At 36.4% G+C, this 19565-nt stretch overlaps 2 protein-coding genes and 1 long non-coding RNA gene across 3 annotated transcripts; 2 read left to right on the top strand and 1 right to left on the bottom strand.

The window, feature by feature from the left end:
• The first annotated feature begins 663 nt into the window (after positions 1-663).
• LOC121947031 lies at positions 664-7118 on the top strand. Its single transcript, XR_006106058.1, has 3 exons — positions 664-717; positions 3835-3949; positions 7046-7118. It is a non-coding gene; the product is annotated as an uncharacterized LOC121947031 (long non-coding RNA).
• Positions 3962-11523, bottom strand: slc39a1 (solute carrier family 39 member 1). Its single transcript, XM_042491897.1, has 4 exons — positions 11253-11523; positions 9568-9698; positions 8930-9238; positions 3962-7477 (listed from the first exon to the last, which is right to left on the bottom strand). Exons 1-4 carry the CDS (start codon positions 11365-11367, stop codon positions 7124-7126), a joined length of 909 nt encoding a protein of 302 aa, XP_042347831.1. The 5' UTR covers positions 11368-11523; the 3' UTR covers positions 3962-7123.
• Positions 11524-12936: 1413 nt separating this feature from the next.
• tmem208 (transmembrane protein 208) lies at positions 12937-18725 on the top strand. Its single transcript, XM_042487558.1, has 6 exons — positions 12937-13118; positions 15377-15472; positions 16138-16197; positions 16281-16417; positions 17778-17862; positions 17977-18725. Exons 1-6 carry the CDS (start codon positions 13113-13115, stop codon positions 18112-18114), a joined length of 522 nt encoding a protein of 173 aa, XP_042343492.1. The 5' UTR covers positions 12937-13112; the 3' UTR covers positions 18115-18725.
• The last annotated feature ends 840 nt before the right edge of the window (positions 18726-19565 follow it).

Below are 19565 nucleotides of genomic sequence, written 5' to 3'. Positions count from 1 at the left end.
AAAAGGTGAATATGATAAACATTACCTCATAACCTCACCAAATTACCAAATTACCAAATTACCTCACCAAAAGTTGGCGTTAATTGTAAGGATGTTAATACAGTGATTCATTGAGCATTCAGTTCAAAGAGCCAAGGCACCTTGTGGAGTCGCTAACATGCCTTCTATTGTAGCTTACTGATTACCTTTTTCTGTTTATTTCACTTTACCTGCTTAGATTGGTCTGTTTCCACTACATTCTGTTTAGGGGGAAAACCAAAAATGCTAACTGGAGTATTGTGAAAGAAAGCACCATGTACGTGGGTCATATGAATACCCCGGTTTCTCTGTGCTCATGTTAACACCATCTCCCAAATATGGTAATAATTTGGGATAAGCCTCATAAATGGGTTATTCACGTTTATGTAACTGCACTCACTGTTGCGTCCCACTCTAAGGCAGCCCTGTGGGGCAAACAACACTCCACCGATGAACTGCAGGAGACACCTTTAAAATATCAAATTTATTAACATAAGACATGTAAACAAGACAATAAAGTCCCGGGCTGAGAGTCTGCAGTCCCAAAACCAGAGGCCTGTCTCCTCTGCTGCTGGTAAAGGAGCTCTGAAGTGCCTCCCTCCCCGGCCAGGTGCACCCCGTTAGGCAATCCTGCACACCTGGGCACCTCAACAGGAGAGGAATGAAGGACAACAGCACAGGAACACATCCAGCCATAAGGTAGGAAACCTTTTTTGTCATTAAATGTGTTTTTGTGCATCCACTTTCTTTTCCCTTTTGTGTATTAAGATGTCAAAGATGATTCTCAGTCATCAAAGTTTATCTAAAGGTACTGAGGAAACAGGACATGCTGCTTTTATTCTAGATGCCTTTCATTCCCCTGACTGGTAAAGAAAAGTGCTTTATAATAATAGGCCAACATTTTTGGCAAATATGTATATCCATTGTCTTGCGCAGAGTTCGATGGGAACAATACAAGAGTCTATAATAAAAGAACTGAATTAAAATGTGCATTAATCTAATAATTGTTTATATAACTGAAAAGTTTTTTCTTTCTTTTCTCTTGACATTGTGCACCCTGAGAATAAATCATGGCATGAAAAAGCAGAGCTAGTGTAAGCTTGCAGGTCATAATCTGCATCATGTCTGAGAGAGCAAATGGGGGAAGCGCACAGTTGAGTGCCGTGGCTGAGCTGATAGAAGAGGTTAATGAGCTGTGGGTGAACAGAAGAAACGTCCATCCCACACTGGAGCTGCAGGCTCTGCTGGGTCTCCCTCCTCCACACACTGAGGCCTCTGTCATTCAGAGCTGGCAGACTTACTGTACTCTGCTATTGTTCCTCCAGCAGCACCTCTCATTAGTGAATGCTCATGAATAACCTCCTATTCCCTCTCAAACACACACACACACACACAAGGGTTAACAATGCCTCCATGTTTCACATCAGACGAGGCCATACAAGCCTCTGGTATATGGTTCAGTTCTTTGATATGAAGGAATTTCTGCCAGTTATGTCACCCTGCGAGCCAACAAATAGGCTGCATTGTTACAAATGCATACAGTAGATAGTTGATGCATATTTAAAGTTAAAACAGAAAATAGATATACAAATCTTATCAACTTTTTTAGTAATTTTTTAAAGCAAATGTTTATTTAAAGTTGAATGATACATTGCTATTTTCTCAGAAAACAGAAAAAAAGTGGCTTGAAGAAAGAAATAATAATATACAGCAAACGAACCTTTCTCTTATTCACAGTTATATCTGGGATTGCACCTAAAATAAAATATAATGGGTCTAATGGTATGTAAATATTCAAAATGGTCAGTATCTGTAGGAATCCCCTTTTTAAAGTGACATCAAATTGTTTTATTATTATAATGGTACCAGTGAGTTATTTCATTTGTGTCACACTTACTCAAGTCTGAAAACAACAAGGAATCAAAAGCACAGTTCATCCCCAAGTCAAAAATACATATTTTTCATCTCACCTGTAGTGCTATTTATCACTCTGGCTAGTTTTGCTGTGAGGGGTCGTGTTTTGCAGATATCAGCCATAGCGACCTCTGCCTTCTCTCCAATAGTGGTGCTTAAAGTGCCAAAAAATACATTTGAAAATCTCAAATGTTTACTTCTCGCTAACTGTACAATCAAAAAGAAGGATGTGTACATCAATAATAAACAATACAATGTGAAATGTACACATTACAGGCATCCTCAGGTTCTGTTCAGATGGCCAAAATATTATATTTTACTTATGATAGCTGCATTATATTTAGGGGAGGCCCTGGTATTGTCCATACTGGCTCACTGGAATAGCTTACTGGGACACGTAATAATATTAATATTATACAATAATAATATTGTTAATTTCACCTGTGCTTTTCCTACAGTGACATGGAAAAATGTCTGTAGATGGGGAGATTAATCAAGGGTTTTTAAAGTTATAATAGCCTTAAAGTTTCATGTTTGTAACAATTAACATCACTGAAGTATATTCCTAAAACTAATACACCAGTCCACTAATTTTGCCTTTATGATAAACTGTCATTATTGGTTGAGGAGATCAATCAGAGGATCAACACTCCCATCTAGTGGCTCTAGTAATCTGCTGCCATTTTAAAACACATTAGCATCAAACCCACTCAAACCTTCATCAGAAACAGATAGTAATATAACAATTAATACTGAACTTTAATTCAAATTTTGGATTAGGATTAGAGGAAGAGGAACTAAAATCAGTTATATAGTTTTAGATGGTGGATTATAATAACAATAAACTCACTGGCACCAACACATAAAGGAGGTTAACACCACATTTTATCCCCAATGATCACACACTGTCCTCGTTACCATGTTTCCATTTATGATTAATGTATCTAAAGTGTGCTTTCTCTGACATATTTATATCACACTTAATGTGCTATATACACGTACTTGACATGGTGCAGTTAACTGTGCCATGTTGGAACACCATTAAACTGCACTTAAGTGAATCAAAGTAATAGATTAAATATGTACTTTGTGTATATTAAATGTACATTTCCTAATAACTTTCAAACACCTATCAACAGACAGCATGTTTATTATACAAATAGAGTTTTTTTTTAATATACTTTAAAAATGATCTCTGAAAGAGTCATTTGTGTAAATTGAAGTTGTATTTAAAGAATGTATACATTATTAATTTATTATTATTTATAAACCTTTGAAATCTGAGCAAATTTTGTTGTTTTTTTAAAAAAAACCCAAAACATTAAAGCAGGCAATGATCAACTTAAAAAAAGACTCCCAAATTTACAAAAAAGTTGCAAGACCCCCCAAAGAAAGAAAAAAAAACAAGAAATGGCCAAAATAAAATAAAAAATAATATACATAAATAATATTAATTTCTGATAAATCTAGTGATTAGAAATATAGCTTTCTTGGTAGTATTCCTTAGTCATTTAAAAATGTTCTAATGACTCTCTCCCTATTTTTTTGCATCATGTTCTCATCTACTTTTACTAACTTTTTTTTGCAATTTGTGGGACATTTCACGCCAAGTTGCTGACTGTCCCACATTTTTGAAAGAAGTCAAACCAATTTGCACAATGTTTAAAAAAATTCAAGTGTTAGTGAAGGGCATCTGAACACAGCACAAGAAAACTGATGTCAGTCCCAGTTTCAAAGGGTCAGTTCCCTGGAGGTTATCTCAGCTGACACTGGGCGAAATGTGGGACAACCTGGACAGGTCGTCAGAATACCACAGGCTATCACAGACAATCGTTCATGCTCACATTCACACCTATGGCCATATTAAAGGCACCAATTAACCTGCATGTGTTTGGTCTGAAGGCGGGAGCTGGATAACCTGCAGAAAACCCACACCGACATGTGAGAACATGCAAACCGCACACAGAGGAGCCCAGATGTTCTTGCTGAGAGGCGACAGTCTTGACCACACAAACAGGTAGGCAGAAAATTCCTTTCATCTTTACTTTAATCAAGTTTACACAACAGATAACTAAGTCTTGTCTCTTCTGGAATTAACGGTTATAAGGCACGAAATAATATATGTAGGTCTACATACAAAAAGACAGTGGATGTTTTTGTAGCGTACAAACACACAGTTTTTATACATTATAATGCACCGGTTGGTATTCTGACAAAAAGCACATTAACAACACTGTTTCAACATATAACATGTCATCAGTCTTGATCAGATAGCTTTTGATGAAAAACGCTGACAATGTGCAAATCTGCACAAAATATGCATGCATGTAACTTGCATGTAACATGCAACTTTTAAACTGGCATTGACAAAGTGTTTTTTGCTGACATGCACAAGTTTTTCTTGACACCCCACATCTTTCCACTTCCTGCAATTTGTTCTGATGAGGAAACAATCTGATTATCACATGATTGTGACTCAACAAGAGACAGTGTTACATAATTTCAAACATGGAATGCAAATACAGGTTCATTTTTCAGTGTTTGCAGGCTGAAAGCACATGCATACATGACCTTTTCAAGCGTGTGCTATGCTGTTTAAAATAGATGTTTTTCACTTATTCTTTAATACACACTTTTCTTTGTTTACTCCACATTTAACACATGTGGACAATGAAAAAAAACGGTTTTGGCTCTTGGCTTATACCGTATTTTAAGACTGCATTAATGCAACCAATGTTCTGCCGTACTGTAGTTTCGTGCTTGGTTTGATTTCTCCACACAACTATGTATCTTGTACTTGTCTTTGTGCTGATGTTTAAAGCTTCTGTAGTTGTCCACAATCCAAACAGAGATGACTAAAAGCACTGTACATGGAAAAAAATGTTTCAATGAAGCAGCATGGACAAAGTGGCAAAACAGAACAAACTAAAATGTGAAGGCCAATGGTCAACATAATGTAAATATTGGTTGTCAGCTTATTGAAACAGTGGGTTGTTTAAAGCCAGTGCCATTTCCCATTTGTAGAGGTAATCACTGACTATGCTTACATGCACATCGTATTCTGGTTTTTGCCCTTTACCTAGAAAAAGGTGTTCTTCTAACTAAACTGTTGACATGGCTAATGAAAATGAATATTCCACTAATATTCCTGTTCACATGCAGCCATGCATACTCCACTTCATGTCCCCTAACATGACATTCATCACGACAAAATGTGAAAAAGTGGAACGGCCGGGGCAGCTTGTGCTATTTTTTGTCTTTGCATTAAAATAGGGTTTAGTTTTCCACCAAAAGCAGACTTTTGCAAATTTTTACCAATTTATCAGCCTTGATCTTTCATTCCTTCAGCTACCTATTTAAATTTCTTTTGGGCATGCATCTCAATCTCACAGCGTCGCAAACTATTTGCTAGTTGGTTTGTGTACAACGTTTCCATAACAACTCACAGAGCTGGCCGGATACAGACAAGAGTGTTGCAAACTGCAAAAAAAATCCCAATTGAGACGCATATTCTGAATGGGCTGTACAAAAGTCAAAAAAATGCTCCTAGAACCTGAATAATGCCTGAATGTCCCCAGGGCTCCTGCAGCTTAAGGCAATGTAGATTTAAGACTTTTTAAGATTTTTTTAATGCCACTCAGAATTGTGTTTAAGGCCAATTTTCCAATTACCAAAGTTGAAGAAGGATATTTTTATTTTGCCTAAATGTTTACTGTGACATAAAACAAAACATGACTTCTGAAAAAGCCAGTTACATTATCTACATCAAATGTTGAAAAACAATCCTTTTTAGAGTGTAACACATGGAAGACAAAGGACATACTGATACAAGTTGTGCATATCTGGTTTTTCTGGTTCTCTGGGACGATTTTGAGTTTCTCAGTCTGCATGTGTTTTCACTACTTGGATTCCCATCATGACGAGTTCAAGAAAAGGAATTTATAAACTATTTAACAAAAAAAATAACTGATGTTACCAATTATTTTGAGACTTTACAATGCAATGTCAGAATAAAAACGATTTATAAAATCTTACTTTCCATGTCTGAGCATTTTTTAAAAACTTTTTAAAGACTAATTTAAGTAAATTTAATGCCATTTATGGCTTTCTTTTTTGATTAATGAATTCAAGAGTTCTTTAAGACTTTTTAAGGATTCGCAGGGACCCTGATCCCACACGTTGTAACAGGAAAAGGCCAAATTTGGAATATCAAAATAGAAAATGTTGTTTAGATGACCTGTAACGAATTCAGAATATTTTCGTATAAATAGTGGAATATTAGTGTGCATGTAAACTTAGTCACTGACTCTTGATTGGTAAAGTGCAAACAGTAAAAAGAAATATCGTCGTACCATACTGCCGTTCTTTCTTTTTGGCATGCAACTTCTTAAGGCATCAGGAAGTCAGCTTACATTTACACTATTTTACTACACAACTGTTAGAAATATTGCTCACGATTCTAATTTGTAATGAAAAATAAAAGCAGCTTGATTTTAGACATCTAAAAGGATTGCACTAAAATGCCAGTAAATAAACGTGGATCAGAGGAAACACCACTAATAAAAAGTTTCAAATGCCAACCCTCCAGCTGAGCCTGAAATACAGAACACACAACACGAAATACTTAAACAAAAGGCACAAACACTTCGTTTTGGAAAAAGGAAGCTTCCTGTTTGAATTGAAATGAGGTGTAAACGTCAAATATCTGGAGGTGCTGATATACTGGCATGATTACATACGTATATATACAGCATGGCCCTTTGTTTCCAGTGGTTTCCTCAATAGTGTCAAAGGTCAGTGGCTCTGGTTTAGTTTGCAGATTTCAGAGCATGTTTCAAAACAACGCCAGTGATAAGTGAGCGGGCTCTCTGATTTGTCATTTCTTTCCCCTGTGATCCCCCCGGTCACTTAACACGCTTGTTGCCCCTCTATTCATAAAATTATCTTTAAAATAATTGATACATACATAAATTGTCCTCATTCTTCTTTTACAAAAATGTTTTAAAATCATATTGAAAGCATATGTACACCAACCTCTGCTGTCACGCTCCCTTTCACATTAAAAGCTGCAGAGTTAGGTGTAACAGCGACAGTTTGTTTTTCCGTACGACAGTGATGTTCCTGTGAGCTGCAGTAGTTTCCACAAAGCGACCAGCTGTCCACATCTGGATAGCTGCAATGACGACCGGTCTCAGCCCAAAAACGTCAGAGCTGCCATGATGCTGAAGCCCAGCAGGATGAAGAGCACCTTGAGAAGCTGCTTCCCCGGAGAGTTGAGCTCGTGTGGGAGGATCTCCAGAAAGGTGATGTAAATAAACGTGCCTGCGGCCAGCCCCTCCAGGATCGCCTGGATTAGGGCTCCAGATTGCAGCTGAGCCTCCATCACACTGATGCCGATGGCGATGCCTATGGGTGACATCATGGCGAACACGCCGATGTAAGCAGCCACCCACAGTGGACGTATGGCGCTCTGGACCAGCTTCACCGACAGACTGAACACTATGATGCTCTTGTGGACGAGTATAGCGATGCAGATCTCTAATACCTGAAGAAAACAAACAGCTGTTATTTCTGCCTCCTCTAAAAGCTGCTATAACACAAACAAAATCAAATGATGCTGATTTTGTATAAAAAGAGATGGGTTGAATTTTGGTGAAGAATACGACGACCTATTTTGCTCGACAATATAGATGTGGAGATTTTTTGACATACTGTTTATACGGCAGCTTGATTTCTCTGATAATATTTGGTCATTGTGGCCAATAAAAGAGCAGATCTGCTTTAAAGCTAAACTTGCTTTCTATAGTATGTTCATCAATGAAGTCCACTGATTTTTTTGTTGTTGTTCTTATTCAATTTGCTAAATTGGCAAGAAACAGACACTGAAGCTAACTTTTGATAACTTTTATGATTTTTTTTTCCATATTTCCTGAAACTGTGACTATATTCACACAGCACTAAATCATATCAATCAAAAAATTATATTCCTCTCGCAACTCTATTGCCTCCTTGTAGCATTTCTAATGGCCTTAATACATTATACAGAGTCTGACTTTTTTCATATGGTTTCATAAAATCAGGCTCCTATTTATTGTCTATGAAGCAGCTCCAGACTTTATGCTATATGACATCACAAGTGTGAGACTTACATGAATAGCTCAGGTTAACAAATATTGATTAAACTTTTATCTGTCATGAAAATAACACACTGCAATTCTCAATTTAGGTGGTGTTCCCCTTTCAGCTACTCAATAACCAGACTCCCCCCTATTCATACAATAAACTCAGATCAGATTAAAATCTAATTGTTTTACCGGAGTGATTTCTGATTTATTGTTTCCAATCCATAGTTTTTTGTTTATTTGTTCTAAATGGCATTATTGTCCTTTGGTATCTTGTTGTTTCTAAATAGTGGCATGAACTTCCAGCTGATCACACACATGACACACAGTTATATGTAGACGAAAAGTCCTGAGGGAACATTGTTAGTATGCTCAGACTGTAAGCCGTCTTGTGACCGGCAGACACAGATCTGACTCTCATGACAGCGAGATTCCTTTCCTATCAAAGCGTCCGGACGCTACAAACTGAAACTGTTTGCTTTCTTCTGGCAACATGAGAGCGCTGTGAATATAAATCCAGTTTTATTTGTGCAGCACTTTTCAGAGGCATGACATGTAAATAAATCCAAAGAGTTAGAGGCCTAACTTTAAATAAAGAAAAAAGAGAGTGGAGCAAATGGCAAATGCTTTATATTATCTGTAACTTTGAACATATTTAAAGTCTGTGGAGTTTTAGACCTCTATATAGCTTTATATGTATTTCTTTGAGTGTGTCCTTATTTGTGTGGTGATAACACACCCAGATATGCTGCAATATGTCAACAAAGCCGTGGAAGACGTAAAGTGCCAGCTAGTAAACAGGGACGTCAATAATGCTGGATTTAAAATACTTAAAAACTCAGCTTTGAGACACACAAAACAAAAACTCCTCTTACTTTTGAGTCAGTGCTCTGCAGACCGATAGCAAGACCCTCGAACACTGAGTGGAGTGAGAGGGAGAGGAAGAGCATGAAAGAACGAAAGGGAGAGTGAGCCTGAAAGTCAACATGGACGTGGTGGCCGCTGCTCTCCAGATCAGGGCTTGTTCCATGTCCGTGTCCGTGCCCATTTCTGTTGTCTTGTATGAGGGGCGCCCTCTCCTCCTGAGCCCCTCCCGTCTCCCGACAGTTCAGAACAATCCTCTCCAGTATGAGGACCGTGAAGAAGCCGGCAGCCATGATGAACTCTGGGAAGGGGAAGTTGGTCTGTTTGAGACAGAGAGAGAGACATCAGTGAATTAGTAAAGCCAGGAATTAGGAAACAGAGATTATTAACAGAAAAGAGTCTGTCACGAGCAATCACCAGAGAGAGGATATCTAAAAGATACAGTCAGTGCAAAGCTCTTGTAGTACCTGTCGACTGCTTGCTCTCACTTTATTTAAAACATGTATTTGTCTTTTTTTGTTTATTGATTAAGTGTTTAGGTAAATTATCGAGTAAAAACACCTCATTTTTTGGTTCAAGGTTCCCAGGAAAAATAATTGTTAGCTGCATATGTATATAATGACTTTTTCCAAATCAGTCCGGTACGTACCTCCACCTGCTGAGCAGCCAGCTCTGCATTGATGTCTGACAGATAATCTGGAATAATGTCGAGCAGACATGCTGCCAAAAAAACTCCGCCAGCAAAACAGCTGATCAGACTCAGAACTGTGCGATGGGTTTCTGCAAAGACAAAGGCAAAACATCTTGTATATATGACATAAACCTACTCACAGTTGTACAATGAAAACAAATAAAATGCCATAAACTGCAGAGTAAACAAAGTAAAATTTCGAATGTCAGCCTCAGCTATGATTTACAGTGCTTTTGTGTATTTCTCATAAGAAAATCTATATGTGAATCATGATTCTCTCTGTGAATGAACAAGACACTGAATAGGGCAGTTAATATTTTCTAACTTATTATCAATTAGTTCAATAGAAAACATCATTAATTAATTTGCATATAAGTGAAGTGTTGGTGGTACATATGAGACATGAAGGAAATCACTGCCAATCCTTCCACAGAATAATTTGTTGAAGGATCATGTGATACATCATGAGTATGAAGTCAAGATGACTCAGCAGGGCACTAAAACACTTGCAGATATAATGGAGAGAAACTGCCCTTTCACTTCCATTTTATCAAGTTCAGACATCCTGTTCTGCCTATTGTACAAACTACATGTGACCACGTGCTGAGAGGGCTTAGTGCTTTAGGCTACATCTCTGTCAGCTGACTCCAGGGGCCAGAGAGGGGTTTGTTAATGACTGTGGTGAACTTTAACATTTAGGCTGACATAAATAACATACAAATGGGTCTACAGTGTAGTAATAATAATAATAATAATAATGATAATAATAATAATAATAATAATAATAATAATAATAATGTAATGGTGCAGTCATTTGCAATCAGTGTCAGATCACATGTCATATGCAAATTATCTGAGAAAATACAGAATGAAACCATATATGCTTACAGTGGTAGCTGTTTGATTATCAGTGATTAAAACCCACCACATTCTCTGTTATCATAACGTTAATGGCTTCTAAGTCCCACTTGATAAAATCAGCAGCCATTAATTGCCTTTAAAACACTGTCTGCAGCTAAAACGTGGTTCATTTGGACAGACAGCTGGTGAAACCACTAGGATCCTGTACCTCCCGCTAATCTTCGGCGGGACCATTTGACCAAACTTTATAAAAACTTTTGTCAATTTGTGTGACTTGCCTATCTGCAAATTTAAGACATTAAAAGCCGTGATAAAAACGCAAATTAATAACGGACTTTTCTTTTGTGGTTCGGCACTAATGTAATAAGGTTACAAGTAATCTAATCAAAGTGAAATGTAGAAATTATTCGTCATAATCCACATTGTTTATTTGAGACTGAGAGTGACTTCAATGCCCCCTCTCATCTTCAACGGAACCAATTCACCAAACTTCATTGGAAATTCTGGCAATTAAAATTTGACTTGTTTATCTGTAAATGGTAACACACTGAAGAACAGGGATGAAAACTACAACTTAATCGGTGACTTTCCTTCTGTAGTTCGGCGTCGGTGTAGTGAGCAACATGTAATCAGTTCAAAGTAAAACGTACATTTTGATCGCCATGATCCCCATTGTTTATCTGAGGTTGTTTACGATCTCAATGTCCCCTCTACTTTGAAATACGATATATTCCTAAACACAAGCACTCACAGTTGCTAATATTATTTTAACGTTTACCTACCTGTGCCGTTAGTGTTTCTGAACCATTTGACCCGAGCAGGGATGAATCCAAAAAGAAGAGTTAGGAGCAATAAACCCACCAGAGCGCCTATTTTAACCTGGAGAAGATATTCCATTTTGGATCATAAAACTGTCTGTTCAAGACTGAGGCTCGTAACCTCACTGTAAAATCATTTGACTGACTATCAATGAAGCTGGTGCCTACTGCCAGCCAACACAGAGATATGAATTTCACTGCGGCGAGTAGACACAACAATATTGTTATTTAGGAAGTGGTGTACCGTTCAGTCTACGGTGGCCGAGAAGGGTCAAGCATAGTTATCGCGAAAACTATGAATAGGGCGCCCCAAAGGACTTTCTTCAACTACACATAGCATATGTTGCAAAAACACTATATGTGTATGTGCTATTTATTTTTTATTTCTTTTATTTTATTTATTTGTTTTTACTGTAACTGTATGTTGTAATACTGTGTGTTCTTTTAAATTTTTCTTTTTTTGTCTTCTTCTTTTTTTTTTTTTACACCATAACAGTTATTGTATGCATGCTATTGTATGTAACATTGATATCTAATCTTTTTTCCTTCTTTTTCCTTACTCAAAGCTACTCTAGCAATATCTATATGTATATAACATCAGTTACGAGCTTGTTTGTTACAAGCGGACGTTGTGCTATAATAATTCACATCGCCCCATCAAATAAAACCAGTGAATAAATAAATAAAAAGTAATTTATTTTACGACACAAGTGCATTAAATATGCGTTAAATAAACAAAACAAAACAAAACAAAACAAAACAAAACAAAACAAAACCCACGCCCATGGGAGGAAAACAAACACTAGTCAAAGCTGTTTTCTGGCAACCCAGAAGACAACTGATTGATACAGCATTAGAAATAATAATAATAATAATAATAATAATAATAATAATAAATAATAATAATAATAATAATAATAATAATAATAATCGTCATCATCATTTTTATCCATAATATTAATCTACTAAAAAGGTTCATATTTTATTGTTATTATTATTTTTTTATTTATAATTCTTTATATATCTTTACTGCATACTACAACTCCTGCACATTTTATACTGCTCATACTGTGTGTACAGTTAGCGACTTCATATCAACTCTAACTTTTTAGTTATTATTTATTTTACGACACAAGTGCATTAAATATGCGTTAAATAAACGAAACAAAAAACAAAACACAACAAAACACAACAAAACAAAACAAAACAAAACAAAACAAAACAAAACAAAACAAAACAAAACAAAACAAAACAAAACAAAAAAACAAAACAAAACAAAACAAAACAAAACAGTATTCATTTATTCATTCATTCATTTATTTTTTGCTACGGCATCAGCCTTGTTTCTGTTTTACAAAAGTTAAAAACAATGAGAAAAACATTATGCCTGCATTAATAACCCCAAAACAAACAAACAAACAAAACAAACAAACAAACAAACAAACAAACAAACAAACAAACAAAAAACAAACAGAACTTATCGTAATGTCTGTAATTGCGAGTCCTTGTGATAACTGCATTTTTTTTCTTTATCAATTTGACTCTTTATTAGTTATTTCGATGAGCAGCAGGTGGCGCTCTGTCACCAAACTGCACCGATCACCACGCGAGGATTTTGATGACGACATTTTCACGCGCGCCGGATATATTGATCCCCCAGCAGAAGGCTCAAATGCTGATGTGTTACAAGAAATCAGCCCTCGGGGACAGTCCAGAGTTTCTTCTTTGATGCAGCGATAATAAAATAACGCAGAGAAGCGGCGGCGGCTCACAGGTCGATGTCAAAGAAGACACAGAGGAAGAAAACGGCAGCAGCGGCTCAGAATGGCGGTGAGACAAACACACACACACACACACACACACACACACACACACTTACAGCTGCAGCAGTGACAGGGACAGAGACAGGGACAGAGACAGAGACAGTGACAGGGACAGAGACAGGGACAGAGACAGAGACAGGGACAGGGACAGAGACAGAGACAGGGACAGGGACAGAGACAGGGACAGGGACAGGGACAGAGACAGAGACAGGGACAGGGACAGGGACAGAGACAGGGACAGAGACAGAGACAGGGACAGAGACAGGGACAGAGACAGGGACAGGGACAGAGACAGGGACAGGGACAGAGACAGAGACAGAGAACACTTACTGATTCACGGACACATGAAGCAGTTTATTATAACTGAAGCTGCTGTTAATAATGACTCATACAGTGACAGCAGGCTGCAGGACTCTGAGATAATACACACAGAAATTAGATTTATGCTAGTTTTATTAAATTATTTCTATAATTTTTAACTGAAATGAACAAAACCATAAAAAAATAGTTAACAAAAGTTCGCAAAGCATTCGCAGTTCACAAATTCAACATGAATGGGTTAATAAATGGAGTAATTTCATGTTACAGGATTACTAAGTTAGCAGGTGAGACAAATGGAGAAGAAAAACAGTTCTTTGTTATATATTTAATCCATTTCTCCCATCTGTCTTCAAATATATGTATTTGGTTTCTAAATTCACATAATAATCTTTTCCATTTCATATGTTTCATTCACAAGATCTTTCCATTTATCATTATTAAGTTGTCATTCTTTAACTAATTTCTTGTTATTTTTTAATGATTGCTACCCTTATTATTAAAAACCAAATATGAATCTTTCTTCTCAATTTTTTTATGCCATCACATGACCAGAATATATGGCTGTGGTTCATGAACCACAGATTTATGCTAGTTTTATTTGGTAATTTTAATGCACATCTCTTTGACTGTTATTTGTGTGCATTAACCATATTTTTTAAAAATACTTTATATGGTGAACTTTTGCACGTTCCTTGGACAGTATCTTGCCTATTTCTACACCTATCTACCAAAAATACACAGCTCTGTATGCGGATATATTGTATATGTTTATCCGGTATTGTTAAAGATTATTTTAAGAGATAAATAAATGGATAGATAGATGAACAGATTATATTGTCCACCTCAGTACAAACTTGTCTTTTGCATCTTTCAAACAACCTCAACAATACACCTTAAAAACGTGTAAAAATACAAGGTACAATAGTGAAAATAGGCAGCCAAATAATGAAAAATAATAAAATAAAAAAAATAATGAGCCATGAAAATAATAAAAGAGATCAAATCTCTTAAAAGTGTTGATGCAGTCTTTCTAGTTCAATGCCTGTATGGTGTAAGGTATTATTGTAATTTAACATATATTTATGTCTTGGTTTTTGCAATACTTGCTGTTGCTGTTAATTTAATCTTCTCTCAATATGTTTGTGTCATGAATCAATACTCTAAAACACATTCCTTGAATATGAAGACCTACTTTTAATTAATTTGAGTCTGATTCAGATTTTTTTCCGCAATAAAAAGAATATTTGACAAAGCCGAATCCCAAATAAGATTAGTCAAAAGCAGGTTTAATCACTTTCTTGACATTATTTGGGGCTCTGCTCAGATGAAGTGTGATGCAGCCTCCCGTGTTATTCTATTTAAATTCCTACTCATGAGTTTTGTTTACACAATACACAAAAACATCACAGAGCACAAACAGCTCGATAAATATACAGTGAAACAGATTGGTCATGCTTTTTTAAACAAATTTAATTAATGATTTAATATAAGAAAGGGGCTCTAGAGTTACAGGAAATAATATATGGGTAATTTACTTTTAACAAAAAAAGACAACTTAATCATTAGCTTTCATTTCCCTTCTAATAATATAAGATATCAGTGTAAAACATATTTAATCGACACGCAGAAATCATCAGTCAGGAACCTCACACCTCCTGTTTCCAGTGTGGAGGACAACAGATGGCAGCAATACCTTTTTACTGAAGTGATTGAAGTGATTTAGCTCGGTCGTGTTTGTCGGTGTTGTACTTCTTATCTTACTAAACTATGATTTCATGTCCATAATAATGGGAGTGCCCCATAATTATTTAAGTTAAGGTCTAAATATATAAATCCTAAAATACAGATTTGCAGATTTAGTGAGCTCTGAGTTACTGTTGTTAAGCAGAAACCGTCGCATGAACGGCTGATAACACTGAAACTGCTCTCTGTTTTGTCAAACAGCCCAAAGGTAAAGTCGGCACAAAGGGGAAGAAGCAGATCTACGAGGACAACGAGGCGACGCTGAAGTTTTACACCAGAGTCATCCTCGGAGCTAACGTGAGAACCTCAGCGCTGCAGACCGCGATTAAGTGATATCACGTTTATGTTGTGTTGACCTTATTCTTATTAGATCAAGTCTTGTTCTGTAAAAACAAACTACAGTTATTCACACTGTTGTTTTACTTTCTAATGCTAAACCCAATTTTAGACATTATAGTATGTTTCAGGTGTGTCACAAACATATGTTTTAGATATTAAATTATCTAATAATTAATTAAACAGTTAAAATGTCTGTTTTTGTTTGAAAATGAAGGCACATCATCACACTGATGCAAAAATACTCTGAATTCAAAATTACCACAATGGAGTCCTGCTCATTGGTTTGCAATGGCCTAATATTACCAGAATACTTTATTGTATTGTTGCAACTGATGTTCATTTTCATAACTGATTAATCTGTTGAGTATTTTTGTGAGTAATTGTTTGCATTCTTAATTCTGTCATTACTTTCATATTAACAAAAACTGTCAAATCACCACTTTTGAGAAGCTGAAACAAGATCGTATCAGCATTTTTGCTTGAAAACACAGTGAAATGATTGTTGTATTATCAGATTATTTTAGATTTATCTTGTCTTGATGAATTTATTGATTCATCACCTAATTGTTGCAGCTCTCTCAGATTGTCAACCCAATTTTAAATACACTCCTCCTCCTCTGCAGGCAATATATGCTGCTGTAAATCTTTTGGTTTTCTACAGTTCGTCTACATTTTGGACATGGGTGAGTGAATTCATTCATTAAGATTTAAATATCCACAGATGTAATGCAACACTCCTTCCTAACACCTTGTCTGCCTCCTGCAGCTGCTGCTCGGGTTTGCACTAGCAGTGTATGTCGGGAGTTACCGCTCCATGTCTGCCATGGCCAAGCCAGTGTTTGCTGAGGATGGAAGTCTCCTGGACGGAGGAATAGACTTAAACATGGAGCAGGGAATGGCAGAGTGAGTAATTACCAAAACACAAATATGATTCTGATATATTGGGAAGATAAACTGACTGACTGTCTGCCTTTTAAGCTCAACTGGGCATCTATTAATGCAAATACTGCACTGATATCAGAGCACAGAGCCCTCCATCTGAGCAGATATTTGTTACTGAACATAAATTACATAAATAATTCACTATGTAGTTGAACATATTTTTCAGCATCACGCTGTGATGGTGAATTTGAGAATTTACTGCAGTCAGGAATTAAGAAATCATCTCAGTTTGAAGTGACAGTGAGGCATGAAGTCTCCTATAGATTCAATCTTTAGGTTAAGGCAAAGATTCTGTTCATAAAATTAAAAAATATTAAAACTCTCTAGGTTGTGGTTTTGGTTTTCTGATGAGACCGTGCGTCAGTTCGACGCAGGACATAAGGCACCGCCCCTGCAATAAAAACATGCTGCCATTGAACATTAGTGATGTTTGTATTCTGTATGTGTTTATTTTGTGGTGTGTTAATAGAGCCTTACAGTATATTAGACTCATCTCTTTGTTAAATAAACTAAAGGTAATATTTAGTAGAGTTTGTGTGTTTATAATTTAGAAGCTCTGGCCCAATTTGTGTGTTTGCTGTTGAACTTATTAACGGCACAAAGACCGTTTTGATTATATTACTTTTAGGGCCTTCAGCATTAATGCGTTAATCACGATGTGATTAAGGTCCAAATTTAATGCACTGTTTTTTTTAATCGCATTATTCGTGTAATGCTATTTTGTCCCTTTGATGCACCAGTCGAGCCACAGCAGCAGGCTTAATGCTTCCTGCTGTATTGATGAAAAATAACGACACCACTGCGCTTTTTAATGACTCATTTCCTTTATAAAAACTCCAAGACAGCTCAGTTGACAAGTCAAACATAATTTATTCACCTTGCATTGAACAGAATTAAAATATCAAATATCAAGACCGCACTGTTGCAGCAGTGCAGCCTGATTTGAAATAAAGAAATCAAAGTCAACATCATAAGAAATTCATTTTTTGCATTCGGTGATTTCCTATCAACACACTTCACCTTCGTCATGTGGACTTCAAAACTGCTTTGAAATGCAAAATAATGGAATTTTAAACATGCGTTCATTTGACAGCCCTAGTTATTATTATGATGATTATTATTATTATTTCTCGCTTGGTATAAAAGTACATTAATAAATGCCATTCACATTCTTCTCTGGTTGAAAAAACCCTTGATTTATTGTCTCCACCATCTTCTGAATCTAAACCTGCAGCCTTACTAAAGATGAAGTTCTTCTGTGTACACAGAAACATGTAACCTTTCAGCTTTTCAACTCATTGCGTTTGTTTTTTGATTTTAGGCACCTGAAGGACGTCATCCTGCTCACAGCCATAGTTCAAGTGCTCAGCACAATCTCCTCTTATTTCTGGTATCTTTGGCTGCTGGTAAGAAGATGTTCTGTGATAACTCCTACGACATCGCTGTTGTTTTTCTGACTGATACACTTTCAGCTTTCCTCACGTCTGATAATTTGATCCTGTTTCGTGTGCGTGTATCAGGCCCCGGCCCGAGCTCTCCACCTGCTGTGGGTGAACTTCCTGGGCCCCTGGTTTATGGCAGAAAGCCCGTCGGCACCAGAGGAAGTGAATGAGAAAAAGCAGAGAAGACAAGAGCGCAGACAGATGAAGAGATTCTGATGCTGCAGCGCAGACAGAGCAGTATTTTTATAGAATCTAATACACAGATAGCGAGGAACTGATAAGTTATTCAGGAAGAAATGTTGTTATTAAGTTAAACTCAATCCAAATCTGATACTGTGGAATCTTGTTTTCCATGTTTTTTTCTTCCTGCTTTCTCCTGTAATCCAATTTTCTCTCTAAATTATGAAATGAAATTTTCCATACTTAGATATTGTCACGGTCCAAATCTCATTTGTCCTCCTCATGCAGAGATTTATGTTTTTTTCTTGTTGCACAATCTCATCGCACTGCCCCCTGCAGATTTACATCAAACATCCCCCTAAAAACCCACAAGTCATAGTGACGAAAACGAGGCAGGACCATAGCCAGCCAAATTTATTCTGTCAGTGCCACTTTTGTCATGGCATGTCTTATTTTTTTAATTTAATTTTATTTTACAAATATGTTTCAGATGTAACAGAGTTCATAAGTTATCCTTCATTACAGAGCTGATTCTGTTTGTGAGCTGTTAAGTCTTATAAAAATCAACTGGATATAAAAGTTTTAATAGGAAAATAACTTTTTTGCAATAAAAATCTCCCTCCAGTTTGGGGGAGGTGATCCTCAAATGTCTTTTCTAGAAGTTTGATTTTTCAGTGTGTCTGTTTTGTTAACATCATGCCTTCAGTCCTGACCTAAAGGTTCTGTATACAACAGAGCATTAATAATAATGTTTAATTCAGAGCATTCGTAAAGCAGCCTCAAAAGCATGGAGCCATAGATTAAATTTGCTATTAGAGCATAAGAAACAACAGTTTTTTTAAAATGACTGGGCCTTACATACTATGTTCAAATTAAGTTCCCATAGAAAAATGTGAAATTTTATTCTCCTCAATCAAAAATAGGAATTTTTAGTCAAAGTTAAAGTCAAGTGTGCCATAAAGGTCATGATAGTTAACACTGGAGATGCCCATGTTTCCCACTAAAGCCAGAACAGAACTAGCAGTAAAAATGTTTACTTCTATTTTGTTGCTCGGTATATCAACCTGATTTCATTATTAGCTTATTAAACCATGGCAGTTATTTTAACATTAGTAATTCAATTTTTGTTCATCCTTATTGAAGTGTAACCAATCCTGAAAACTTCCTTTGGGGTCATCTTTTTGGTTTGGCATGCAATACACAGCCTAATAAACCAGTCCATTCATCCAAATAGAAATGGCTACTTTTTCCAGCAGAGATTTGAATTGGATTATGCATTCATTGGAAGAATAAAAGAACCCACCTGACATCCTGTTTTTCCTGTTAATACTTTTGTTTATGAAGAGCGGGCAGGATAAGCTGTGATGTCAGGATTGCATGCAGAGCCTACTAATGTAAAGCTGTACGCCACTTTATTCAAAAAGCAAATTAAAGGATTATATCGAAGTTTGTTAACCTTGATTGAACCATTTAAGAGCTACAACTAA

This window comes from Plectropomus leopardus, chromosome 1 (assembly GCF_008729295.1).
Source record: "Plectropomus leopardus isolate mb chromosome 1, YSFRI_Pleo_2.0, whole genome shotgun sequence".
Lineage (NCBI taxonomy): Eukaryota > Metazoa > Chordata > Actinopteri > Perciformes > Serranidae > Plectropomus > Plectropomus leopardus.
This window is presented reverse-complemented; position numbering and strand designations above follow the sequence as displayed.